The sequence below is a fragment of the Carya illinoinensis genome, chromosome 13, assembly GCF_018687715.1.
Source record: "Carya illinoinensis cultivar Pawnee chromosome 13, C.illinoinensisPawnee_v1, whole genome shotgun sequence".
NCBI lineage: Eukaryota > Viridiplantae > Streptophyta > Magnoliopsida > Fagales > Juglandaceae > Carya > Carya illinoinensis.
In genome coordinates, this window is record NC_056764.1 from 4,745,548 (window position 1) to 4,773,535 (window position 27,988).

At 32.1% G+C, this 27,988-nt stretch overlaps 2 protein-coding genes and 1 long non-coding RNA gene across 3 annotated transcripts; 1 reads left to right on the top strand and 2 right to left on the bottom strand.

Moving 5' to 3' along the window:
* The first annotated feature begins 754 nt into the window (after positions 1-754).
* Positions 755-1,691, top strand: LOC122291672. Its single transcript, XR_006236728.1, has 2 exons — positions 755-1,252; positions 1,332-1,691. It is a non-coding gene; the product is annotated as an uncharacterized LOC122291672 (long non-coding RNA).
* On the bottom strand, positions 1,526-9,479 carry LOC122291671 (protein ZINC INDUCED FACILITATOR-LIKE 1-like). Its single transcript, XM_043099518.1, has 18 exons — positions 9,257-9,479; positions 8,854-9,128; positions 8,561-8,601; positions 8,330-8,390; positions 8,134-8,236; positions 7,912-8,014; positions 7,698-7,751; positions 7,551-7,613; positions 6,820-6,869; positions 6,634-6,709; positions 5,966-6,178; positions 4,602-4,689; positions 3,872-3,957; positions 3,671-3,778; positions 2,778-2,822; positions 2,605-2,693; positions 2,073-2,116; positions 1,526-1,825 (listed from the first exon to the last, which is right to left on the bottom strand). The coding sequence occupies exons 2-18, from the start codon at positions 8,996-8,998 to the stop codon at positions 1,740-1,742; spliced, it is 1,455 nt and encodes a 484-aa protein (XP_042955452.1). The 5' UTR covers positions 8,999-9,128; positions 9,257-9,479; the 3' UTR covers positions 1,526-1,739.
* Positions 9,480-21,999: 12,520 nt separating this feature from the next.
* Positions 22,000-27,531, bottom strand: LOC122290814 (ACT domain-containing protein ACR11). Its single transcript, XM_043098477.1, has 10 exons — positions 26,925-27,531; positions 25,325-25,382; positions 25,045-25,170; positions 24,765-24,859; positions 24,158-24,242; positions 23,991-24,050; positions 23,165-23,220; positions 22,864-22,969; positions 22,701-22,769; positions 22,000-22,290 (listed from the first exon to the last, which is right to left on the bottom strand). The coding sequence occupies exons 1-10, from the start codon at positions 27,077-27,079 to the stop codon at positions 22,228-22,230; spliced, it is 873 nt and encodes a 290-aa protein (XP_042954411.1). The 5' UTR covers positions 27,080-27,531; the 3' UTR covers positions 22,000-22,227.
* Positions 27,532-27,988: the final 457 nt, after the last annotated feature.

Consider the following 27,988-nt stretch of genomic DNA (forward strand, 5'->3'; position numbering starts at 1 on the left):
CTACATTATTAGTATTAATATAAATATTAGTATTAGTTATAACTATATAACCTATATTAGAATTGAGTCTTAGACTATATAATAGACTAATAGTATTAGTACAACTATATAAGTATATTGTATAGCTATATATTAGTTTTAATTATAGTGATTTGTATAACTATATAATAGTAGACTATTAGTATAACTATATATTAGTATTAGTTATACTGTTATGGTGATTTAGTATATTATAATTTATATATTATATTTATACTATAACTCTTATAATATATTAATATATACTAGTACTATATATTATAGTTATATATTAAATAATATAATAATACATTCATACTGAATATATATATAATTATATTTCTAGTGATTTAGCTATTAACTTATTATGATTAGTATAACTATATAAATTATAATAGTATTAGACCATTAATATAGATATATATTAGTAATATTAGTTATGGTGATAATTAAATTATATTAATTAAAGTGATAAATATACTATATAGCTATACACAGTATTAATTATAGTGATTAGTATAACTATATAAATTATATAATAGTATATTAGTATTAATAGTAGACTATTAGTATAAGTCACTATGGCTATTGTTGAAGTATTAGTTATAGTAATTTAGTATAACTATAGTTTATATTAGACTATTAATATTTTTTATACCATATATAATTATATAATTAATTATATACAACTATTATATAAATAATATATATAAATATAAATATTTTTTTAATTTTCTATTCGGTCCAGTCTGGTCCAGTCCGGGGTGAAAAACCCCCAGACTGGGACCGGACTGAACCCTTTCGGTCTCTTAAAAATTGGACCGGACCGGACCGGTTCCAATTTGGTCTGGTCCAAACAGGACTAGTCCGGTCGGTTTATCTGGTCCGAACCGTCTAATTCTCAGCCCTACATATCTCCCTAATGATACATGGTTCTAAACTTTAATCAAGGGACAAAGTTATCAACTAAACTAAATAATGCAGATTATGAATTTGTACTTCTTTCGCTGTTTTTTTTTTTTTTTTTTCCTTTTTTGAGTAAAATGTTACTACGTGGCACCAGGGCCAAGTTGCACTTGGATTATTGACAAGAACATACAAAGAATATCAGTGAAGAACATACAAAGAATATCAGAGTATGACATAAAGAAAGCATACCCAGGATGAAACAGCCAAGAGAGAATTCAAATAAAAATTCCCGTACGCGGGCCCCAAAATAGATATAAAAAAGAAGGTATTAGTGAGGAGAATTTAGAAACAAATCTCAGTTATTTTATTTTATTTTGACATGTTTTCAATTTGATCATATGCAGAGATACAAGTTTATGCCTAATTTAAGGCCGGGATTCCTGTTATGCTTTCCACCAAATTATTGACTGACATGCTGGCGTGGCGTCAACACCACTCAAGTTGAGGTGGGAAATGGAATATGTGTGAATACAGACAGCCCCAGATTTAACAACAATGATGCATTTAGGAAAAATATTCTTTGGAGTATTTCCAGTACTTAAAGCATGAAATGGTTATAGATTGCTTTCTTTCCTTGTAATATATTGCTGCTGACCAATTAGTCCCAGTCTCAAATACAATGCACGCACTGATCTACCAACACAAGAAAGAATCATTAATCATCCCAAGAATTTTATTCAACTATTCTTGAGATTTACATTCAACTCTCTCTCTCTCTCTCTCTCTCTCTCTCTCTAACCATGGCATGGCATTTACTTCTGAGCAAGAAATGGTTTGAATGTCATCAGCACCCCAATCGCCTCAACCACATTCAAAGCGAAGAAAACCATCTGGTCACCTATATTTCAACACCATTTGCAAAGGTCAGCTCACACATTTTCAGCTTAGATGAACTATTATTGTTCATTGTGCTGGTGAAATAATCACATGCATTTTTCACTCCATATATATGAGGGATGTAGAACTGTTTAAAGATTGAAATAACACACTACCGAGCGTTGTCTTGAATGCCGATGAAATAAGTTGATGCCAATTAATGAAAATCATCTCAGTAAATATGGTTTTAGATGAGTGCAGCAACATACCTGGGAGGAAAACAGCATCTTGACGCTTTTGTGTCCAAGAAAATCTACACAGTCAAAGGAAATGCAAAAGTCAGAGGTCTAGACTCTAGAGTTCCCCATAAGAGAAAATGTAGCAAAAATATAAAAGGATAAATACACTTTGCACCCCCAGACTACCATGGATGCAAAGGTCTACTTTTCTCAAATATAAATATGGCAATGTACAAAACAATGTAACGCATATCATACACGTAAATTAATCCTGACTGTAGACTCCATGCTTCTTAACCATATACAAATATTTCCAAAGAAATGGATCACGGCTGTATTTCAATGGCTAGCAAAACATTTGTTCCTAGCATAATTATATCAAGAGCATTAGGGATGGCATCAATTTCAGCCAAAACCAACGTTGGCTACTTCACGGTTCACCCACAAAACTACGATTGGCAATCTTGATCTCCATTTCATGACCACATTACAAACATTTTTTTACAATTCTGCATCACCAACAATATGAAATAAACGCCAAAGAAATTTAGAGGACACTCACATTGCACCACCTCCAGCTGGAGCAATTGCTTTGAATAGAGACATTGCGGTCATAGAAATACCATTAGCAGCTCCTCTTTGGTGTTGCTCCTATTGAGTTGACATAAAAATATTGTGTTTACTACCACTTCAAAATGAGGAATTACATTATGCAAAATGAGGAAAGAGGAATACCACAGCTCTATTTTGCAGAATGAACAAAGTTGTTATGATGGACACCTGCTTATGAAGAAAAATTAGAAACTTCAAAAACACATAATCTAGAAATTTGGCTATGAGTATTAGTAATATGGAAATATTTTATCTCATCAGCTAAGAAAATATTACCCTACCTTCTACTTTCATTTTTCCATTCTGGGCAACGTTATTGCTATTGCGCTCATAAATATAGCATAGCATCTAAAATACTAACAAAAACTCCTGCTAAAAAATTATCTCTTCTTCCTTTTGCATACATCTAACTCCAAAACCTAACTTGTGACTCACATAGGTTTTGACACTTATGCATTAAACAATTAGCACATGACCCACAAACATTATCCCTTCACTTGGCCACTTGGCTTGCTACACAAAGAAATACCAATATGACCAATATATCAAGAGTTTAATACCTATTTTCAAAAGTATGATACTTTCTTGAAACCAGCCAACAAAACACTAGAGAAGTGACAATGTTCGATTTTTATTGTCCATCTTCAAAGTGATAGTGATAAGAAGAAACAAACTGTGAACAATAAGATAATGTGTTGATTTAATGTAAGGATATTACAAATGCATATTTGATTTAGTACATTAATCTGTGAATATCTGAGCTATACCTTCTAGTACAAGCAACAAAATCTAATTTTCATATATTGAGTTTCAATTTATTTTCGTCAAAATTCTATCTGAATGACTTGCATCACACCTAATTAGTCCTAGAGAGACCTTCTAATACAAGTGGATTCTCATTTTCAGATAATCAAAATGTATCTCGGCATCTTCCGATCAGCCTACTGATGAAGCTTGATATTGCGGTGGTGAATTTTTAAATTAAAATGAGTTCTTTAAGACGTATATGGACTTACAGAGAAGACATTCTTGAAAAGAGAAGCACAATTTAGCAAGATGGTGAGACTGAACCCAGATAAGAAGGTCATGAACGGGTAGCTTGCTAACAAAGGAATGGATAAAACCTGCATATGGGATTTATAAGCCCAAAATCGTGAGGAAAGACATGATTATACAGAAGTGAGGTACAGATCAAGTACAGAGATTTGAAAACTTACACCTGCAATGCGCATTATCATTGTGGGCCCAATAAATCTCTCCACCAATGGATATAAAGAAAATTGAAAAACGAGAAGGCCAAAACCTACAAATTCATTTATGGGATCAACAATAATCCAACAATTGTATTGAGTGATGGATGTTTCAGCACAAAGTATCTATGTTTATGGAAACACCCACTATGTTTAGCAATGAAGCTGCAGATGCATATAACTTCTCTTTAAATATGATTATAGGGATGCATTACAAACTAATGACAAAGCTGAAGTGCAAAAGTAATGGCTAAATTCCATATAATTGAAGGGGGCAATTTAACTGCACAAGTGTATTATCCTTCCACTCTTGAATTTTTGTGAAACCATATATGGACTGTACATTAAAACATCATACTTAATTTTCTATTAAGAGGTTGAAAGGAAAATATATCTTCAGATTGAGTGGATGATGCAATCCTTGAAATTTCTCGTCTAGAGATTCATATTGGTAGAAACAGACACAACTCGTTCAATGTCCATTAAAGAAGTGCGTTTCCTAGAAGTTGAGATAGAACAATCATGAGATACTTATTTAAACAAGTTCTTCTTTTTAAAAAAAGAAAAAAAATCTAACAGATGGTATCGACCTGCCCCTTCACATTTGATTCAAGAATGTGTTAAAAAGCTTTTTTGGACAAAAATATGAATTGATTAATAATTAATATGAATGGAGGCATAAGTATAAAATAAATACCTGAAATTGAAAGAACTTCGCCGACATCCTTGGTTGAGTAGCTCAAACCCCCAAGACTTCGGGGGCTGACGGCCCATAAGGAGAATATCTACAAGAGATGTTGGTTTAGTAATGTCACCAACTTAGAAATTCAGAGACACGAAAGGCAAGAAAGAATTGAAAAAAAGTTATAAAACATCGGTTTCTTTGCTTATAGAAGTTGAATTAGACTTTGAATTTCTTCATTGAGGACTACACGAATAACGGGCATCTAGACAAGATGAAGGGAGGGAAGCCAAGAAGAAGAAGACCCCGGGTGGAAGTAGTAAACAAACTATGGGAGACAGAGAGCTTGTCATTCAATGTAACCCCGGAATGCTCATCAAGAGTCACAAAAATTCTGGAGGACTCTGGATCAGAAGTTTTCACCCAATCAGCCATCATCTGATTGGAATCACAATGGTATTTTCACTTCCATCGAAGGGTTGGGTAGAGGGGCTGAAAATATCGATGGAATCTCAAGCGAACTCTGCTCGTCTGAACTTGGCCCATCCTCTTTTCAGCATATCTAGGCCTACATTCGAAGAAGGACCGCTGTACTTGGGTTATCTGTTTAGACACCCAGCTTGAACTATGACATAATAGGACTTAGGACCTTTTTTTTAGTACGAGGGACATTTTTTTTCTTGGCTTTGAGTGTGAAGGACTGAATGGATTGTTTATCATCTTCTTACATGAATTTGGAGTTGAGACGAACACTAAAAGATAAAAACTGTGATTCCCCTACAACTTCTAGTCTTCCCTTCATTACTTTTTCAAATATACAAAAAGAATAAACATAATCAATTATGAAATGACTCCTTCACATCAGCCTTAAAAAGAGTATTATTTGTTGGTATCTGAAAACTACATGGTGGTCTATCTATCTCTTGCTAGGAAACCTTTCATTCAGCAAAATATAATAATATACCATCACACAGAAACATCATATGCATGTCAGGATGTCCCTTGATCTAACCATTACGTCTAACAAGATGTATCCAGCAGGAGAAGGATAGCTCTACCTTTGGCGAGTGGAGCTTCTAAACATAAATAGAATTTGTGGGATTTTTTTTTTAAGATACACCGTATTTGTTGCCTGTGTGCTACAGTTATTCAAATTTTACAGAGAAATCAAGAGGAAAATGAACAGTAAACTTTGTATGTGTCCAGTAATGGACACACAGGCCAACTACACATCTTAAACCAGATACTTCACTTTCGTGAGAACATAGATCAACCAGAAAATATCCATGGAAACTAATATGCAAGAGTAGCGACCAACCAAATAATATTCATTAAGTCTACAACAAGATATAAAGAAATTATTTAAAACATTTTCATACCTCCGTATAAGCCATATCATGAAGTGAGAAAATACAATAAACGATGATAGCTGACATCAGAGGCCAATTCTTTATGAGGTTTTCCTTTGCAGTTGGTCCTGTTCCTTCAATTTGTTCTGTTTTTTCATTTATGTTAGAATTGCAGGACCCGGTTTCTAAACCCTCATCCAAGTCATCAGGTAATGTCTTTCCACCATGCATGTGCAGTGTTTCCTGTAAAATCCAGGTATTTTTAGACAAATATGTGCTAACTAGACAATAATAGTCCATGAAAGTAATTCTCAAGCAAGTGCAATTATATAAGTTAGTTTTCGACCTGCGCAATTCACAGTGATAGCTAAACAAGAAACCTTCTTGAGCAATCACTGCTTTTCCACCCAAAAACAACAATATTTTTTCCAAATAGCAACTTTAGGTCGTGAACAATTTTCAGTGAAAGTTCATTACAGAATCCAAAGATAATAAAACCAAAACAAAGTACTGATTCTAACAACATTTTAATTTAAAACATAAAGACTTCCAAACTTCAACAAAAAGTTTTAGTTGAATCGTAATAAGCTAGAGAATTTGAGGCTATTAGAAACGTCTATCTGTGATAATTTGTGAAAAAAAGTAGAAAAATAATTAGATATTATATAACTACATAGCATTGAAAACATTGAAATTACCGGAAGCCAGCAAGTAGCAACGGATACTGCCAATGCAAAAAGTGATATGCAAAGGCAGGGCAAGAAGTATGGGAATCTGCATTATAAGTTTAAGAATGTTAATGAAAGTATAAACATCAGCCAGTAGTGGAAATAAGACAGTTCCTCTCCATGTTACCTAAATGTTCCTCAAAAGAAACACTTTACCTCCCAAATAAAGATTCCTTGGAAAATATATTTGGATATTTTTCTGCTGGCTGAATAACAAATTTGTGCAACAAAAACAATAGAGGAATCAGTAACAAGTATAAATAGAGAATTCTGCAGTTAAAAAAAGAAGTATAAATAGAGAATTACTCAATCTGAATTGTGATAATCAATCCACTAGTATTTCATGAGGTACTAAACAGATTGAGGTTGATTGCCATTTTATTTGGGATCTCCTAATGCAAAAGCAGAGAGTCACTCCTTATTTCCAGCATATGGACCAATTGGGTGATATTGTCGTAAACAATTGGCTCATTCTTCCTTCAGTAGTCTTTGTATCCAAACTGAGCATTTTTTTATCACTATGCCCAGCTTGAGGGTTCTTAGAGTTCGAGTTAATGATATTGTTGTTATTGTGTTTTTCTATATTTTTTCTCTTCTAGGAGATTCCAACAAGAGCAATTATGTACTGTATTAGCTATATGTTTTTAACATAAATAAGCGATGGTGTGTGAAAGAAGCACGATCCTACACACAAAAACTATCTCAAACTTCCTTTCTCTTGCTCCTTTTCTCAAACAATTCCCTAGATATTCAATTTCTATCCTTTTAACTGGGCTGTTTCCTTATTTCATACCTCCTGCATTAGAACATTTCCTCCAGTTCATGTGAAAAAACTGTTGCATTTTCAAGATACGTTTTCACCACAAGAGACCAAGAAATAGAAGTACCTGTGCGAGAAATCCTCCCACAGCAGGGCCAATAATCAACCCCATGCCCCATGCTGTACTAATCTGAAATTAATCATAATCTCAGGGTTGATAATCTACTACACTTCAAAGAACTCAACAGATTATAAATGGGTCAACGAGACTCACTGCTGACATCCCTAAAGCTTGGTATTCTTCGCGGAAAACTTCACCTGCATATGCCTGGTAGTGGAGGAAGTTAATGTATGTATATGCGGTAGGAAAACAAGACCAAGCAAAAAGAAGGAAGCAGTCCAAAAACGAAAAGCAAAATGATTTGCAATCCAAGAACAGAATGGAAATATTTCCAGTATTGCAGTGCTCAGGAAATCATGCACCGTACCTTTATTGGTCCAAGCAAACCATTCAAACTTCCAAGAAGAAACCTTGTTGTAACAGCCATCCAAAAATTGACGCTAAGGCCAAACAGTGTGTTAAAAATAACCCTGTTTCAAGAATTAAAAAAAAAAAAGAAGAAAGAAATCATAGATGAGTACTAGAGGCATTTGAGAAAATATTCAAACTCAAATGCATATACATGAATTGGCAAATGGTGGGTACTAACACTGTGATAGTCCCCATAATTATAACGGGTTTTCGACCATAGCGATCAGCCACAATTCCCCAAAAGACAGATGTCAAAACTCTGCCAAGCATAAAGGAAGACCCTTCAAGATTATGGAGTGGCTTATTAGGATTACTTCTTCAAGATTACGAAAAAGGTATCGCCAATATAGAATAAATTGTGCAAATATTCTCACCCACATAACCGGCGTAATAGCCAATGTCTTCCTCTCTTTTTGCGATATGAAAATCCCTAATCTGCAAATAGAAAATCAGCAGAGCTTAAATTCTTGAATGTTCCTAATGATTAGAGTTCAAAAGGTTCTGATTCATAAATTCTACAACTCCCATATGAACATGCAATTTTGTCCAAATTTTTACTCGGCATTTTGTAAGGCGCAAATACCCTGTTAAGCGGATGGACTCACCATGAAATAAAGGAACGGAAAGAGAGATGATATTGGCAGCGCTGGAAAGAACATGAAGATTTTAGTAGGGATCACATTAAAGGGTACAGTTTCAACCACAAATGACAGTAGCATGCACGCTTGCAAACAACATCTCAGTAAGGGAGTTTCCAGCAAACTTTTTTCCCTTAAAATGACATCCTTTTAGGATAATTTTCTTGTTCTTAACAAAAGAAGAGAAACATGCTCCTAAAGTAAACTCCACTGAGAAAAGCACATGAATAGGCACAGATTATTTGGGTGAGAATGGTTACCAGTACAAAGCACAACAACCCATGTAGAAACAAGCTCTCGAATGGGAAAACCTCGGTGTAACTCTTTATATTGATCCACTTTGCATCCAGGACAATTCTCGTAGTAATTCTTCTTCAGCAGCCTCTCTGTACAAGGTTCTGCCATTCTTGATCGAGCCAAAATAACGATACTTCGGCCCGAAATGCCAGCACTACCTCAAACTCAGTTCTTGTATCGGTAAAAAAATAAAATAAAAATAAAAATCCTCCTTTCTTCTCTAAACCGATTCACCAATCTGCAAATAAAACCAAAAAAAAAAAGATTTCAAGACTGTCATGTGTTCTTCAGGACCAAGCAAACAAGATTTTCCTTCTACATATGTAAGGAATTAATATTCATAGAAATCAGCTTTGAAAAACATACTATATGCTTGCTGAATCCTCGTCACAGCTTGGTTTAAGGGAATCCGGAGCTAGCAAGTACTTAAAAGAGTCAAGAACGTCAGATTCTGCAGCTTAAGAACACGAGGAAAAGGACCATCTTGGCTGTTGCAACTGGCATCATTGCATGCGTCAGCCGAATGAAATTATAACGATACAACGAGACACTACGTGTTTTTTTTCTTTGTTATTGCCATTGTTTTTCACTGGCAAAGGAACTGGACAACAGAACGACGGTATGCTACGTTTATAAAATAATTTTATAAATTAAAATAAGTTGATGTATTTTATAATATCTTTATAATCTAACTAATTACGTCAACTTACATTAATTTATAAAATTATTTTTATATAATAACTTTATAATTAAAATATTTCTCCAAATATAATTAAACGTAGAAGAAATAAAAGTAAAACTTAGGCCCAAATTGATTACACAAAATTAAAAAATTCATCTTATTTCATCTCAATTATAATTACAACTTTTTTAATTTTTCATATAAAATATAATAAATAAATTTACTTTTTTAAATTTCAATACAAAATTAATATTATAAAATTATATTATAATAATATTTTATTTATTACTATTTAAAATATTTCATCTCATCTTATTTCATCTGTGTAACTAAACGTATCCTTAAACTCGTAACCTTACCTTTTTTAAAAAAAAAAAAAATACAAATAATAATAATAATAAATGATTGGCCACATTTATTTGCACGAGGTCGCGTTTATTGATTGATTACTTACAAGACAACAATGAGTAGCTTTGACTTGTCTGAGCAAAAACAAAAAACAAAGGAAAGAAAAAAAAAAAAAACTATGACTTGTCATGTGTCGTATTGTTGGCAGTGGGATTGATTGGTGCCATCTCTCAGCCTTGCATCCCCATTCATTATCTTATTATCTCACTTATATATTATTTAATAATATGCATCATATTTATTATTATTTTTATATATATTTTTATCATTAAATTATGATAAATACATCATATTATATATAATAAAATATAAATAAGATAATAGTATAATTTATAACATTACTCACATATATATATATATATATATATAGAAAATTCTATACAATATACTATTATTCTACTTTTATTTTATATTATAATTATACTTTCATCATATTAAATATAATGTGACATATTTATCACTATTAAATAATCATTTATTACATATTTTTTTTATTATTTAATAATAATAAATGTGCCACATCTTACTTAGTATGATAAAAATAAGATGAGAATGTGATATATAATATTATTCTATATATATAATCGACGTATCTTTGTTTGCAAAAAATAATACAACATGAATAAAAAATAAATGGTAATGATAGGGTTATTATCTTCTTATTATCTATTTATTATTATTTTGAATTTATTTTTTAAAAATTTTTATTTTATTTAATAGTTAAGGAAGTGACTATTATTAATAAATTTATATAATTTTTTTAATTTTTTTCTTAATGATTAAGAATGTTAAAATAATACTTAAAAGAAAATTATAAAAAAATAAAAAATTTTAAATACATTGTAAGTAATAAATGGATAGTAATCCTATCAATTACCTTTTTGTTAAGTGTGCAATTTTAAGACATAATTCTTAAAAATTACACAACTATGGTATAATTTTTTTAAAATAAATAAATAAATATAGAATTTAAATAAAAATTTAATTTTTTAATAATAATTTTTATTCTTTTTTTACAAAAAAATTATGTAATATTTATACATTTTATAATTGTATTAAAATTACTCTGTAAAAAAATAACTCCATTAATAAAAAATATTTTTACACAAATTTACAAATTTTAAAATTATATCTAATATTAATCTATTTAAATTATTACTTAGAAACAAACAATCAGTCAATCAGTCTTTCTTCCCTTTGGATTAGATCAATTTCCCACAATGATATGGAATTTTTTTCGGATTTCTTGTACCAACTGATGGGACCACCGGGGAGGAAAGTAATCATCCATTTTCAGATATAAATGAATGTGTCACATCTTACTTAGTATGATGAAAATAGAATGAGAATATAATGTATAACATTACTCTATATACATAATTGATAGATCTTTATTTGCAAAAAATAATACAGCACGAATAAAAAATAAATGGCTATGATAGGGTTACTATCTTCTTATTAGCTTTTTTCTTTCTTTTTTGTGTATTCATTATTTTCTAAAAATTTTATTTTATTTAATAGTTAAGGAATTGACTATTAATAAAATTATATAATTTTTTTTTATTTTTTTCTTAATGATTAAGGATGTTAAAATAATACTTAAAAGAAAATAATAAAAAAATAAAAAATTTTAAATACATTGTAAGTAGTAAATGGATAGTAACCACATCACTATCCTTTTTGTTAGGTGTGCAATTTTAAGACATAATTCTTAAAAATTACACAAGTATGGTATAATTTTTTTAAATAAATAAATAAATATAGAATTTAAATAAAAAATTAATTTTTTAATAATAAAATTAATTTTTTGTCAAAAAAATTATGTAATATTTATACATTTTATAATTGTATTAAAATTACTATGTAAAAAAATAACTCTATTAATAAAAAATATTTTTACATAAATTTACAAATTTTAAAATTATATCTAATATTAATATGTTTAAATTATTAACAACAAAAAATCAATCAATCAATCAATCTTTCTTCCCTGTGGATTTGATCAATTTGCTGTAATGATCTGGAATTTCTTTCGAATTCAGTGTACCAACTGATGGGGCCATTGGGGAAGTAAGTAATCATTCATTTTTAGATATAAATGAATGTGTCACATCTTATTTAATATAATGAAAATAAGATGAGAATATAATGTATTAACATTATTCTTTATATATAATCGACAAATCTTTGTTTGCAAAAAATAATATAGCACAAATAAAAAATAAATGGTAATGATAGGGTTAATATTTTCTTATTATCTATTTATTATTTTTTTATATTCATTATTTTTAATTTTTATTTTATTTAATAGTTAAGAAAGTAACTATTAATAAAATTATATAATTTTTTTCTTAATAATTAAGAATGTTAAAATAATACTAAAAAGAAAATTATAAAAAAATAAAAAATTTTAAATATACAATAGTAAATGGATAGTAACACCACTGTCCTTTTTGTTAGGTGTGCGATTTTAAGACATAATTCTTAAAAATTGCACAAGTATGGTGTAATTTTTTTAAAAATAAATAAATAAATATAAAATTTAAATAAAAAATTAAATTTTTAACAATAAATTTTATTTTTAATTTTAAAAAATTATGTAATATTTATACATTTTATACTTATATTAAAACTACTCTGTAAAAAAATAACTCTATTAATAAAAAATATTTTTACATAAATTTACAAATTTTAAAATTATATTAATATTAATCTATTTAAATTATTACCGAAAAACAAACAATCAATCAATCAATCTTTCTTTCCTCTGGAATCAATTTCCGGCAATGACCTGAAATTTCTTTCGGATTCCGTATACAAACTCATGGGGCCACCGGTGAGGGAAGTGATCATTCATTCAAGCTGTGTTCCTCCGCATGCTAGAATAAGAGATGAAGGTGACGTATGATATAAATATTATAAATATTTCATTTAACAAGATATAAAAATTTTATTTAAATTATTTAATTCAAAACTTGTAATGACCTCGTAAACAAAACACGGGTCCCACATGTTTTAATGAGGCATCACGTGTTGAATAGGTAGCAAATTCAATGTTGGCTTTCTCTTCGCATCTTATTCACTGATTACTCTCTATATGGTATATTATTTATAAAAGTTAAATTATATATTATAAATTATGTGTGGTGTAAAAGTCTTTAAATAGTATTATTTTATTAATTAATTTTGTAGTTAATATTAATAAAAAAATTGATATTTATTTAAATAATATAAATAAAATAATTAAGGGTATTGCCTCATTCATATTTTAAAATAATCTTTTACTTCTCAAATAAATTATTAATTTGTTTGATGCATGAAGTCTACATTCAAGACGTAGAGAATTGATTTTTAAAAAATAAAAAGACGTAGAGAATTGTAGTAGCTCTACCTCCTCATCTACTCCTTTCTCTTTCCCAATTATGTGGTTGTCTTCTTTTTCCCTCAAACGCCCATTAGAAGAGAAAAATCACCCCTAATGATAGAGGGAGAAGAGGGGATACAACACGACAATAGACACCGGTTTTGTTTTTTATTTTTTTATAAAGATCAAAATAATATATACAGTTATAAATTATGTAAATTTTATATATTTATTTTTTATAAAAATAGATAAGTTTGAGATCCACATTAAAAAAAATCATGTTTTTAACAAAGAATCACAATTTCTTTTTTAAATGAATGCGTAGAATCTATATATCCTGAAATTATATATAATATTACTCTTTATTATATAACAAGTTAATGTATACTGTTTATACAAGCGACAAAAATATATTTAAAGAAAAAAAAAACATAGGTGGAGGCTTATCTGGGGTAAGCTACATGCCATCTTTATTTTAATTTTAATATAAAAAAAGAATAAGATAAAAATATAATGTTTTTATAAAAGATGGATATGTTTTTTTTTTCTTTATTTTCCTATGAGAGTGGTGTATCAATGACCTAGTAAAAGTTGAGCGGAACATGTCACGAGCTGCGTTGGAATATGTTTGAACCATACAAGGATGACACTATTCTTTATACAATTTTTGTCGTTTTGGCTTTTAACTTTCTTCGAAGAATCTATTTATTTGATGGGAAATTGAGAGAAAAGGAAAAAAGGGAAAACTTTGGAGATTTCGACCTTCTGTTCTCATGATCTCCTTCCCCATCTTTTCTGTGTTTTTTAAACACGTACGACTGGCATTGACTATGAATAAAACTTGGAAAGAGCTCAGACAGATCGAGGGAAATACAGAACTCACGTTTCTCTTTTAATTTAACAGCTTGGATGAACCCACCCTCCTTTGGATGCATCTCTCTGCTTTTAGCCTTTTAGAAAGTGGCATGGCCTGCTGAAAGTGATTCCCCTGACTTCTGGGGGGACCAACCAATTAGTGGTTATGGCTGCTTTAAATTGTTCCACACCTGTAGGACCCTATTTATTTATTTATGAGTAATATTACCTACAGTCATGAAATTATAAATACCGTGTAATCGCTTTGAAAAAGAGTAGGATCCACGATTAAAAAGTTAGTTTTTTTTTATGTAAGTCTCATATTAATTTATTTTTTTCAAAGCGACTGCACGCCATTTGTACAATCACGACTGTAAATATCATTTTTCTTTATTTATTTGTTTTAAAGAATATATGGTGTAAAAATAAATTCAAGCTACTTCGATTTGGTACATCACATTAAATTTAACAGATTATACGAAATTATATCAGTTTGTGAGTTTATTTTTTTATAATTTTTTTTGATAATGTAAAAACCTTTTAAAAACATATATAATCATTGGGAAGTATTCATCATTTTAACTCAAAAATTCTATTTGATCCATACTCAGTATCTAGCCATGCTACTAACGTAACCACTTCATCGTAATGATTAAAGAAAACCTCAATTCATAGGTGGTTTGACGTTTTAAAATAATAGTTAATGCTATAATTGAATTCACTTTAAATCATAACAATTCAAGAAAAGTACGGTAAGTTAATATTACTTTTGACATAATTATAAACAGCAATAAATTCTCTCACAAATAATAAGTAATCTCAAATAGATTGAATAAATAAATATTACAACTATAAAAAAATTTTATAAAAATAAATTCTTAAATTGATATGACTTCACATAATATATTAGAACTTAAATTTACTTTACAATAAATGTAATTTTATAATCTAACATATAACATTAAACTATATTAATTTGTAAATTTATTTTTAATGAATGTTTTCGTGACTAAAACATTTCTCGACTGAATATACAATTTATTTTCTAGAAAAGAAAAAGATTGTTAACAAAAGAAAACCTCCTTTGTGCCCTTGACAGCTCATCGTTAAATTTTCTATTGATTCTTCTCTGATTAAGATGTACGGATCCTACCTCCTCTATGCCCTTGACAGCTCATATTTGTTTCATGATTCATTTGCCTCTCCATCTATCCAGAGAAACATCATCATCCACTCACTCAAGGTTGTCTCAGTGTCCAGTCCCAACGCTCGATTCAACCTAAATTCTTTTACAAGTGGATTTGGATTTCCTAGAGGAGCCTAGAGTGGAGAGACATCAATAGTAAATTTCTCTAGACATCATTAAATTCGTAAAATGTTATTTTAAGGTGTATCTCTCTCTTAATCATTTAAGTAAATTTAAAGCAAACAATAATACATCCACAGAAGAGATATCCGGACAGTAACTTTCTTTTATCATCTGTTATAATTTCTTTTATAATTCTCCTGTTATAATCCAAATCCACTCTTAATAATTTCAGTTCTGTTGTGGGATTTTAATGGATAAAAAACTATAGTTTCCACCCTTCAACCATAGAATGTCTCAAGCTACTAAAAATTTGCAATTTGCAGTACCCTTTGTTAAAATCCAATTCTCAAGATTCTCAATGTCACCCATGTTGGCATATTTCCATCCAACTTGCAAAATCAGACAAATATACTATTTATCAGTTTCTGCTAGTAGGAAGTGCAATGTGTCGCTTTTGATGTTTTATGATGTAAAAATTGAACCAATATACCATGTATCAGTTTCTGAATGATTTGCCAAAGGCTAGGATTTTGAATTTGGAAACGGGCGGGGGAATGAGCTCCTTGACACTCAGTAAAAGGGTTGAGGTAATGATTGTTTTATCACTATACACACATGCAGGGAATCCCGTAAGCAGCAATGCGCAGAGAAGCCACAGCCAAAATGCGTGCAACTGTCAAAAGCAGTAGCTCTGCGTGCAGCCATGTTGTCCTCTCCTCTCATTCAAAGACGATCTATTCATTTAACGATTATAAAATCAAGCACCTACGATGGATGTTGGATGTCATGATGGTGAAAAGCCATCTCAGTGATCTCACTATACTACCACTGGGGAGAGAATAATGTCCATGCCTCGATAGCAGTATTACTCTGTAGTCAAAATACTTGGTTTCCAACTTTTATCAAGCCATGGTTGACTAATAATTTAATAAACACGAAAAATGAAAAAGGTAGGAGAATAAAAGTCATCTGTTAAAAAAAAAAAATGCATAATTGCCCAGGTCTACCTTTAACTTTCAGCTTTGCCTGAGGTATTTGCCTGATTTGAAGACTCCATTCTCTCTTGACTGCCTTCTTGCTTGATGTGGGCTTCATCCAAGGCATTTTTTTTTTGGTCCAAGTTGTTTTCAATTTTTTTTTTTATTTGAATTTATATGTATGAAATGCCCACTTCAATTTTAACGAGTTATTCTTGAAATAGGCTGCGAGCCCAAAAATTTATGGTAGCAGAGTATGTGGGTTTTTGGGCTCAATAATTGGACAAAAGTCATTTTATTTTTCATAGATCAAGTGGGCCTAAATAATTTGAACTTGGCCCAAGAAATTTCTTTTCAAGGCCTAAAGATATTTTTGGGTGTTGGATTTATTTTGGGACATGAGGATTTCGGCCAGTTTATGAAGTCCAAGCCCATGAGTGTGTCCAATTTCAAGCAAGCTAGGGTTACAACTTTAGAGTCCCCTTCATGATAAAATTCCTTAAACCCACTGCCTTACATGTATTTAGACCCATGCACGTAAATCATTTCTCAAGTGCCTTGAGTTGCCGCACCACCCCCAGCAATTTCAGGATCCTCTCCAATTTTTCCCATGCCTGAAACCTCTCAGCCTCCACGTGACCTCCCCACGTCCTTAAGTCCAGGGAGAGCCACAAGCAGTCACATGATTTATTTCTCTCACACGGTGGCCTTTATTTTTTGTTGGTAAGTTGCCGCTCGAATACTTCTAGTTCTACACTTTGTGCTGCTTTGAGTCACTTTTAGATTTTACATTCTAGTATTAGTAATTTACGGCCATGCCCTTATGCAACTCTTGGTAGATATGAATCAGTATGATGTTATCGGTTTGAGGTGGGCCTTTTATTCATGGTGGATTTGATCTTAAATTGGGCTTATTTTCTTTCTCCTAGTGGATCAGTGTTGATCTTACAATGATGGGTATTCTAAGTTCAACTGGTGTGTTTTTGGATTGGGTCGTAAATCATTTTGAGCTGGTAATATTTTGGTTAAAATATGTGATTTAGGTTTAATAATTGTGGCGACAAGTTCACGTGTTTTTATGGATAATATTATAAGATTAATTTTTCAAGCAACATGATTTTTATCTTGTAATTGGCGTTGAACTTTATGGAAATCAAAGTATTTGGAAAGTGACGCTATTTTAGGGTTAAGAGGAGTTTTAGGTTTTCAAGATATTAGAATAGGCGATTTAAGTATTTTAGGTGTAAATATGAGATAAATGCTCAATTGGAGATTTACTCAAACTACTTGATTTTTTATAGGCGACGATTGATTTTTTGTTCAAAATTATTGTGGAGAAATTCTGAAAAACTAAGAAGTCTAGGTAAGCGGGGTTTTTATGCTAGACTTTGTATAAAAGGAAAATGAAACGAGATTAATTTTAGAAAATATGCATGTTTATTTTAAAAAAAATGTGAAAACAACTTCAATTATTTGTTTGACATTACTCATGAACTCTGATGAAAGAGAAAGTATTTTTGTTATGAGTGGTGTAGACGAGCTTATTTTTTACATTTTATTTCTATACTATGCAAAATGAGTTAATATAAAAATTTGTGCATGATTATATAAAAATGCCCTAGATCTGTTTTGATTCTGAAGATAATATGATTTTGTTCAGTATTTTGTTTTGATAAGATGTGACTCCTGAAAAACCTTTGACGAGACTTTTTGATTCTGTTTTGATTCTGTTCAGTTACGACTCTGCCAAGAGTGATAATGGTAGCATACGGCCCAACCACGGGTGATAATAGTGGATACGGCCCAACTACAGATTATAATAGTGGATACGACCCAACCATGGGTTATGTAACAGCCGCTAGAAATTCAATTGTGGAATTTCTATTGACTTTAGGAATCTCGTGAAAACTCCGTAAGTTTACACGAATTGATTAATCGCATAGGTTTTAGCATGTCAACATAGTCAGTGTTATCATTCACTATGGTGCTAGAAATGCGATTTTAATTATTTGAGATAGTTAGAAGTGTCAGAATACATTATAGTCTACACCACTAGGCTTAATTGAATATTTAGGATTTTTCAGTACTAAGTTTGTTACGTTTATTTTTGGAATGAATAGTAACCTCGGTAAACGTACTAAGCGCAGTGTTTTTCAAAATCACAGTGTGTAATGTTCAAATTAGGTTAGCGAAATTTTATTTGGACACATGAAAATATTTTAGCCACCTTACTCTTCCAAGTCTACTCCACATTTGGAAAATATATTGAACTGATTTTTTGTAGACATTATTGGATAGAATATTTTGAGATAATTTTTTATAGATATTTTGGGTAGGAGAAAACCACACTCAACTCTCAACTCCAGCCTTATCACCTCCCTTATCTCGTCCATAAGTATGTCCAGCCAGTATCCATGAACTTATCTTCAATTACACCTTCCAATAAAAGATTATCAAACACTCTCTCTCGGACAGCTTTTAGGAGTTCTTTTGCACGCCCATTTCGAAGCTGTTGTAAGTGTTTTATCATAAAGTCTCATTCATATAAATTGTTCCTTTTTTAGTCTAGTTTACATGGATATCTTATTTGCCCCATTTGAAGATCATTTGGTCAGTAAAATATTGTGTAAACTATAAAAATGTCATTCTGGGAGATAAACTGGAGAATATGTTATAGTTTGGAGTTTTTGACCAAGCTAATGGATAGATATTGGTCCAAAATTTTTATGGAGTATTGTTAACATGTATATATAACTATTGGTTGAGGATTTTTGCATGATTAAAGGTTTTGATGAAAGATTTTCTTAGATTTAGAAACTTAGAAACTGGAAGAGGAAAAACAGTTTCTGTTTTGAGAAAGTTTAACTCTTTGGTGGTCTAAACCTATTCTAATGACTTTGATAATTTTATTGGAGGATCCTAAGCATCTTATATACATGTTATATTATTATTTTAAAGATATTTGATGTTAGTTTCAAAGATATGAAATTTTATGTAAAGAGATATTAAGCCAAAGTGTGGATGTTCTTGGCTAAATTTATGTTTTGGTTAATTTTTAACCATGTGATCTTGAATTAGAAGCTTATATATGTTTTAGGACATCTTTTTAAACCATGTGATGGTTTGGTTTGAAGATCACATATTTATAAGTCATAGATCAAAAGGTTGATCAAAACAAGTTGGAAACAAAAATCAATAGAAATAGCATATGAGAATTTCAGCCCTATGGAGTTTTAATAGTTGTGATTAGTTTTAAATTTTTCTAAATTGATATTTGAATTGAGGATAAAATTTACATGAGACATGTAAATTTTGATGACTTTTGGAGTTAGTATGCAAAATCCTTAAGTTATGGGTAAAACGGTCATTTTCCTACATACAGAGAGTAAAATAGAAATTTTACTCTTTAAGTTAGTATTTTCCATATTTCAATTTATTAGTGATTTAGTGCTAACTTTTAGAATCACTAATTACAGTTTCTTGTGATCGCGCTTAAGGTTTTGTAAGAAACGTGGAGATTGAGGTAAGTTTAGCTTTTAACTTACTAGTAGTCTATTGTGTATGTGTGCTAAGTAAAAGAACTACAGTGTATGTATGTATGTTATTATATATGTCATACCATGCCAAGTTATTACGTAATTGTCTATTATACAGAATTTATTCTATCATCAAATTTTATCTGTTACATAATATATTATGTCATGTATTACCATACATTACAAGTATGTCATGTTAAATATGTTGTCTGTTATATGTTATGCCATGTTACGAAATGTTTCTATCTCAAGTTGGTCATGTATTTCAAGTTATGTTCAAGTCACGTTATGTTACGTCAGGGCTTCAGTCATTTTGTATTCCAGTCACGTTTCATCTTGAGTACATTCAGTTTGTGTATAATACATGGGGCCACAACAACTGTGGAGTATGTATTTAACTACAATTGTGATGCATAGAATATATGGGGCCGCAACAACTGTGGAGTATGTATTTACATGTAGAATACATGGGGTCACAACAACTGTGGAGTGTGTATTTTTCATGTTAAGTCAAGTTTGTGTAGAATACATGGGGCCACAACAACTGTGGAGTATGTATTTACACGTAGAATACATGGGGCCACAACAACTGTGGAGTATGTATTTACACGTAGAATACATGGGGCCACAACAACTGTGGATTATGTATTTACACGTAGAATACATGGGGCCACAACAACTGTGGAGTATGTATTTTTCATGTTAAGTCAAGTTTGTGTAGAATACATGGGGCCACAACAACTGTGGAGTATGTATTTACATGTAGAATACATGGGGCCACAACAACTGTGGAGTATATTTTTCATGTTAATTCAAGTTTCAGAGCAAGTTCATGCTAAGTCAAGTTTCAGATCAAATTCATATCAAATCAAGTTTAGTTCATGTTTCAATTTAAGTTAAGTCAATTATGCTATGTTGTACGCTAAGTTATACTTTAATTATTTATGAATTTGATTATGCATTTATACTTTTACTGTCATCCATGCATCATTAGCCTGTGTGGAAGTCTTTTTTTGTTAACTTGCTGAGATTTGTAATCAAATCTCACTGTGGTAGTCCCAACTACCATTCCCCCCGAATGGTAGATCTTATTACAGGACCTGAAGGATGATCAGGAGCTGACCAACTAGACACAGTCGACTGAACGACCGTGCGTCGTTAATGTTAATATAGTAGTTAAATTACTACTTGTACGATGGAATTGCATCTTCAGTACTTTTGGATTATAACTATTTTGGACTAGTGCTGTGATCTTAGTTATTCAATGGATTTTTATATATGAAGTATGTTTTAAGTATTTGAGATATTTTCAGTTTGGTGCATAGTATTGCTAAAAAAAAAATTAATTATCCGCTGCAAATATTGCATAATGTTAAATGCATGTTAGGAATATTGCATCTTATATGTCATGAACAGGGGCAGGTAACCTTGTGTTGCATGTCTCGACATTTCAAATGTCCGTCCGATCCCAAACGGAATTTGGGGGCGTCACAGGTTATAATAATGGTCTTTGTTTGAGTGCATACCTTGGTGAAAAAGTGATTTATGATTTGCTTGGTTATCCACAGATGCACGCAGCACAACCCTACCACGGGGATTATACATGGCCTCTGTTATGATATGATGATGATCATCATCATTTATGCCGTGCCAAATGATATTTTTAAATGAAATTATTTTTTAATCTTCACTTTGATATTTTGATAACATGTTCTGCTTCCGCACTTTGAAAAGAAAAATGTTCTGTTCTGCATTCTGATTTCTATAAATGTTCATGTTTACACACTAGTATATGTTCTTTGTTTACTGAGTTGTTGATAACTTACCATTTATCTCTACAATATTTTTCATATGATTTTGAAATAGTTCAACTGAAAATCAAGATTATAGAGTATAATTGAGAAGATTTTTAAGCATAGTGAATTGCTCTTAGAAGATTTATGAAGATTGTCGGATTTTATTAAAAAATTTTGTAGTATTTTGATAATTTTTTTTTTTTGACTTTGTAAATATCTTGATGAAATATGAGTTTTAAGTTACAAGAAGTAACTCTCTGACCTTTGCAGAATTGGATCGTCACAATTGACGTATCAATATTGTCTAAAGATTAACCCCAATATTTTCTCTGAATCTCAAATAGAGGTTGTTCCTTGACAATGCCGAAATCCTTTGAATACATTGTCCTGAATTTGGTCTTCTATGAGAATCAAAAACTCGCCTCCTCGGTCGTTGGTCGCCTCAAAAAATATCGCAAGCTATTGCCAAGAACCTGCCAAATTGGATAGAGTAAAATCTACATCAGTATCGCAACAAAAGAGCTGCATCAGACTCTGAAGATTGTCAAGTCTAGGACGGGCTCAAGCTTTTTCAGGTTGCAGGCCAAGCACATCACGATGATATGAGAAAAAAGCGAGGATTGGGTTTATCCTCTTAGTTTGAAATGAGGACGAAGGTAGCATTTAAAAAATAACTTAAGCAAAAACTTTACCATCTTGGATCTTGTATCAATAAGAAAATAAAAATAACATTGATAGGGACAAAGCTAGTGGACCTTGGACGAATGCTTTTTCAAGTCACACTGGCATCATGGCATGGTCATTAAGAAGGTACTTAAAGTTTACCAGATAATTCGAAAAACAAAGCTGATGCTGCATAATCATTGCCAGAATGCTGGCTTACCTGCTGGAGAGGCTTCATAATGGCTTTATCCCTGTAGCTTACATGAAATTTTGCCTTAGCCAATAATCCCTAGCACCAAAAAACAAAATGTACGGAATAAACTACTATACTTGACCTACAATGGAAAATCAAAGCCAATAGGTAGTAACAGAGATTTTATCACCTCTGTGTCAAATTCTCCTGATTTAACGTCAATATTGATGTCAGTGATGATCTTCACGAGATCCACCAATAATCCGGGGCGATCAGCTGTCTCGACATAGAGCAAACTGCAAAAATAATATTATGTTAGGGAAGGGGGAGGTGACAGGGATTTTTTTTTTTTACAGCTTCATTCTCATGCAAAGATATCATCATTGATGCTAGGCAGATTTGATAATATGGGGGATGCAGCCTAAAAACTTGTCATTTCTTGGAGTGCAGGTGCAAATCACACATGAAAACAGCACCGATTCATGCATTACCTTCTGTCAGGGCCATCATCATAGATGCTTATATGTGTTGCTACATCCACATCAACCTGGGGAATAACACCACAACATGTTTGAATCAAGCAAAAGTGTAGGTCTTCAACAATTGGCATATATTTTATTGGTTCCCTCCCATCCCTCAGGACACATAAACACTATATATTCCTAATGAGACATGAAAACAAAGCCCATACTGTCTTACTTCCACCATGTCCCATAGATGAACTTGTGAACAAAAATCATGACGTGGCACTAGCAACTCTACATAATGGTAAATCAACATTTTGAGAATTTGACAAAGTACTGCTTAAACAAGTTCCATTCCACTGCATCAGGTATGTAGAACTGCAGAAAAGTATTTTATTCATAAGCATTTCCTTTTTTATTATATTTGAAAATTTATTTTTCCGGGGAAGGGTGGGAAGGGGGTGGCTTCACTTTCTGTAAAATCAGATCCAATCATCATTTCTTAAATAAAATTATTTATGTGATGTTACTGAAAACATTGACATCATCAAATCAATGCCACATCCACATTCTCATGCACAATTGTGCATGCATATTCAGTGTTCACAAAGAGAGAGCACAGGCATAGTGTACACGTGTACATACCACATAACCTCAAGCCACAGGGTTGCACCACAAGTATGAAAGACATTGCAAACATCTAAATTAAAGATAGTAAACCTAGCATTAATCTTCCAGATACGATAGTTTAATCCTAGAGTTAACTTTGCAACAAGTGTTCCACCACGGTGAACAAACTTCAAACAGATGGAAAGTTTACAGATAAAAATATAACAATGAAGAGCTTTAAAACCTGTTGTTCTGGTGGCACTACTCCAAAGGCTACTCCCATTGCTAATTGGGCGCTTGATTCCTGGAACATGATCAGCAAGCTTATAAAGAGAGGAATCCTAGAATACGTGCTCTACCAGATTTATCTTGAAAATTAATAAAACAAAAGTAAAGTAAAAGATTAAATACCGGGTGATACTGAATCATATTGTTTATAATTGTCAGGCGAATTGCCTCGAGTAATTCTGGATCTTCTACTTTTCTACCAGTATCTCTGCAAACGAGCTCAGGGAACAAATCAATCGAAATCACCATAGAACAGCCATTACAAGAACAGATTCACAACTCTTTTTTTTTATCAGTAAGAACAGATTCACAGCTAGGAATAAGTAACATGTCAAATTCGTATGGTTTTCAGAGTCATCTAGGAAACTAAGATTTGCAATCATCTCACAATTTAATAGCTGCGTTGTTATCCATGAACTTGTGCCAAAGTTCTCTCTTATCTTTAGGCCTTTGCATTAGTACAAGGGACTGTAAAATTTGTGATTCAAATACCACCAGCTGTCAGGAAGCTCAGTGCTGAGAAAAGATAAGAAAGTATCTCTTTACAGGACAACAGAGATTTGAACTTTCCAATCTCTTTCCAGTCTAGAGTAACTAGAAATCAAGGGAAAAAAAATCAATTGTATCAGTTGCAAATTTGGGAGCTGTCAACACAATATATGAACAGAGGTAGACACAAATTTCAATACGGAGTACAGTCCATATGAACATGTAGGGTACAATAACTTACTCTTTAGTGATGGCAAACTTGTTGTGCTTTCCAGAAGAATCCAAAAAAACATTTGCCTTTACAACATTGAGTCCAAGATTTTTAAGCGCATTCATCTGAAACCCATTTGCTGATTGTTAATGTTCACTAGCTGACATACTCTCAATAGCGATTGAGATAGATCGTACAGAATCACAAATCTTCTAATTCTCAATATACTAGAGACTCAGACATCAGTACAACAAAAACAAATAACAAAGGTAACATTATCAAATAGAGGAGGAGGTCACTAGCTTCATACAGTATCAAGAAGTGCTCCAAGCCGATCCCCAAAAGTTATCTCCACAACAGTTGCACTTGGATCGGAGTCTTGGTCAACAATAACTACAGGAGTTGGAATGGTATCAGTTTCACCGTGACTTGGATCCTGTTAGCCGTACCCCATTTCCCAAATCCAAAACCCAGAAGAAACAAAAATAAGTTATTTTAAACGAGAGAAGGCATTTTTTACAAGTTCAATTAGAGAAGTAAGCGAGTTAATATGCAAAATTCCCAAACACATAGATCAAAAACTGTTCAACCTCCACAGCAGTAGCCGATGATGCTCGGGGAGTGATTGTAGCCACTGAAGATAACGTTCTGACAAAAATCACACAGGAATTTAACACAAATAATGGCAACAATGCAATGCCTCAGTATACTCTGAGGTCACATTCATGCACATACAAGCATATATGTATGTATGTATGTATGTATCTGTGTGAGTGTGGGTGGGTGGCTGTCTGTGACCACGGGTATTAATTACCAAGACTAAATTATTTCATTATTCATTCTAAGTAAGTATCCCTAAAAGATGAAGCTGTGCCAAGTTGAATTAATAAACAAACTAATTGTCTAACTCTGACAACGCAGAAACAGAATCAAGGGACAATCACAAGATCGTCTATGCAAAAGACTCCTAAAATTCTATCCAGCAAAATACTTCCCAATGAGATTATTGTCCCATTTATCATTGATCTCTGGAACTATAAAGAGAGAATTTCCAAACCACAGGAATGCCTGGTGCTTCGTGGGAGAAAACTTTGGAAGTAGAGATTGCAAATTTGAAAAAAAAAAATTAGCAAATACAAATCATTGTGATTTACAGGTCTCATGGTGTTTACATTCACGTGAGGAGGGAGGAAGGTAGAGGTAGAGATAGAGGTGCCAAAATATGCTTGTGGTGGAGCAAGAAAAGCAGTGGGTTTGGAAGGGGGGCATCATTAGGGAAATGCTAGTGGGATCAACCATAATAGTGCCTCTACGGTTGCAAATGGTACAACAGTTCAAGTCTAGTGATAATCCTCCCCTCTCAGAGACTGGTTCTCCTAGGCAGTCATCAGAGGTGGCCTCGATGAGAGCTTGTGATTCATTGAGAAGGGTTTTCTTATACCTGTTTTGAGGAATGTGGGATTTCCAAGCAACACGGACAATAGCATCAAAGAGTATGTAAACTGCCAGGTTCTCAATTAGAATGAATACTCTTTAGGAGAACTTCCGGTTTCAGACAGCTAGGAACAACCTGATTCTCTCTTTCGTAACTCTAATAGCTAGTGTTTTGTCCGTTGCCCTATGTAGGCCTGTTTTGTAAAGCTTATATTGCTTTTTCTTCGTTGTACAGTTTTGCCTGCCGGGGTATTCTTCCATTGCTTTTATAGTTTTACCCCTTTAAGACTTATTCTTATTTATATTGATCCGTTTAGGACATTCTTTGTAATGAACGTGACATTTTGCCTATTCTTTTATTAATATACCTTCTTACTTTTCTCAAAAACAGACTTATTCTTAATTGAAATCGGAAAAAAAAAAAAAAACTAGAGAGACTATTTTCATGTCATAATTTGAAGAAATAAATAGTCAAACAATCTAGAACATGGTAGTGAAGCATAATTAACCGAAATAGTTAGAATTTTCCTTTTGAATAGTGTTCGTCGTATAAATCCAAGTTCATGACATAAAAACAGAATCTTAAAATACAAATAACTCGAACTATTCAAACGAGAATCAACTACACTTGCATCATAATAAATTAGGAGATGATATGTCTCCGCCCTCACGCCCGCCGGGCGAAAAAAAAATACAAAAAGAATAAAACGCAATAGAAATCAGAGACTTTATGAAGAAAGAAGGTGGAGGGCTTACTGTCTCTTATGCAGAATGGAGGAAGGTTTGGTGGCAAACCCAAAGGAGCTCCTGATCAAAGTCACCATTGACCCGCGATTCTCAGAGGCTTTCAGAATACTATTATTATCACTGAGGTGAGTCCCAACACCCAAGGAATCCACAGTCATAGCCATTTGTGAATTTTCACTCAAAAACTAAAACCTACCAATTTACCAAAGGAAACCTGTACTGAAGACAGAGAATGAAGAACAGTCGAGAGAGAAAAGAACCCAAAATGAAGAGGAAGACAGTCTTGAAGAAGAAATGCAAATGGGAAAAAGATTTTTTGGGCTAGGAAGATGAATAAAAAGGTGGTTGGGTTGGTAAAGCTCCAGAAATATACGCCATCGGATAGACAGAGTGGGAAAAAAAAAAATACTCTTTTTATCAGCTACCTCTTTCATCTGCAGCAAAATTATCTTCAGCGTCCGTTTCTAATCTCATCTCCATTTCTCTCTACTTAATTTGTTGATTTTCTTACTCCCCATGTACCCTTTATGGATTTTTATCTTGGCCTTTTACCTTCATTTTCAATGCTTCATTGTTATGTCCCCCCCCATTTGGCATTAGTCTCATCCTTTGCCATTACATCGACGGGTTTGGTTCAGGCCTTAAATAGATAGATAGATAAAGATTGTGCTTTCTGTCCCCATCCACATCGTAGGATTCCACTCTCTTCTGTCTTCGTTTGCTTTCGATCGGATAGGCTGATAATTATTGCATCGACAAAATAGATTTGATTCTCTATCTCTTTGATATAATATATATAAGGTATCATTTAGATAATTCAAATCGAAGCAATTAATTAAATGTTCAATTCGAGCCTATATGATATGATAAATTAATAGAAATATTCTAATATTTAGTCTTTATCGTATATTTCATACATCATACTAGATAGATATCATATTTAAATACGAGTGAGTACTTCTTTTATTTGTATAGGTGTTTGTTTTATTTTTGTTAGAGTTGAGAATAGGGATAGTTTTGGTTCCTTTTTTTGTTATTCTTTTTTGACTTGACTGTTATCAAGATATTTTTTC

Coding starts and splice junctions, on each gene's coding strand:
- LOC122291671 (XM_043099518.1), bottom strand. CDS start 8,998: ATGGCAGAACCTTGTACAGAGAGGCTGCTGAAGAAGAATTACTACGAG. Junction 8,391..8,560: donor TTCCGTTCCTTTATTTCATG/GTGAGTCCATCC, acceptor TTCTATTTGCAG/ATTAGGGATTTTCATATCGC. Junction 6,870..7,550: donor TGGGAGGATTTCTCGCACAG/GTACTTCTATTT, acceptor TTTGTTATTCAG/CCAGCAGAAAAATATCCAAA.
- LOC122290814 (XM_043098477.1), bottom strand. CDS start 27,079: ATGGCTATGACTGTGGATTCCTTGGGTGTTGGGACTCACCTCAGTGAT. Junction 24,243..24,764: donor AAGTTTGCCATCACTAAAGA/GTAAGTTATTGT, acceptor GCTCGTTTGCAG/AGATACTGGTAGAAAAGTAG. Junction 24,051..24,157: donor ATATGATTCAGTATCACCCG/GTATTTAATCTT, acceptor ATCATGTTCCAG/GAATCAAGCGCCCAATTAGC.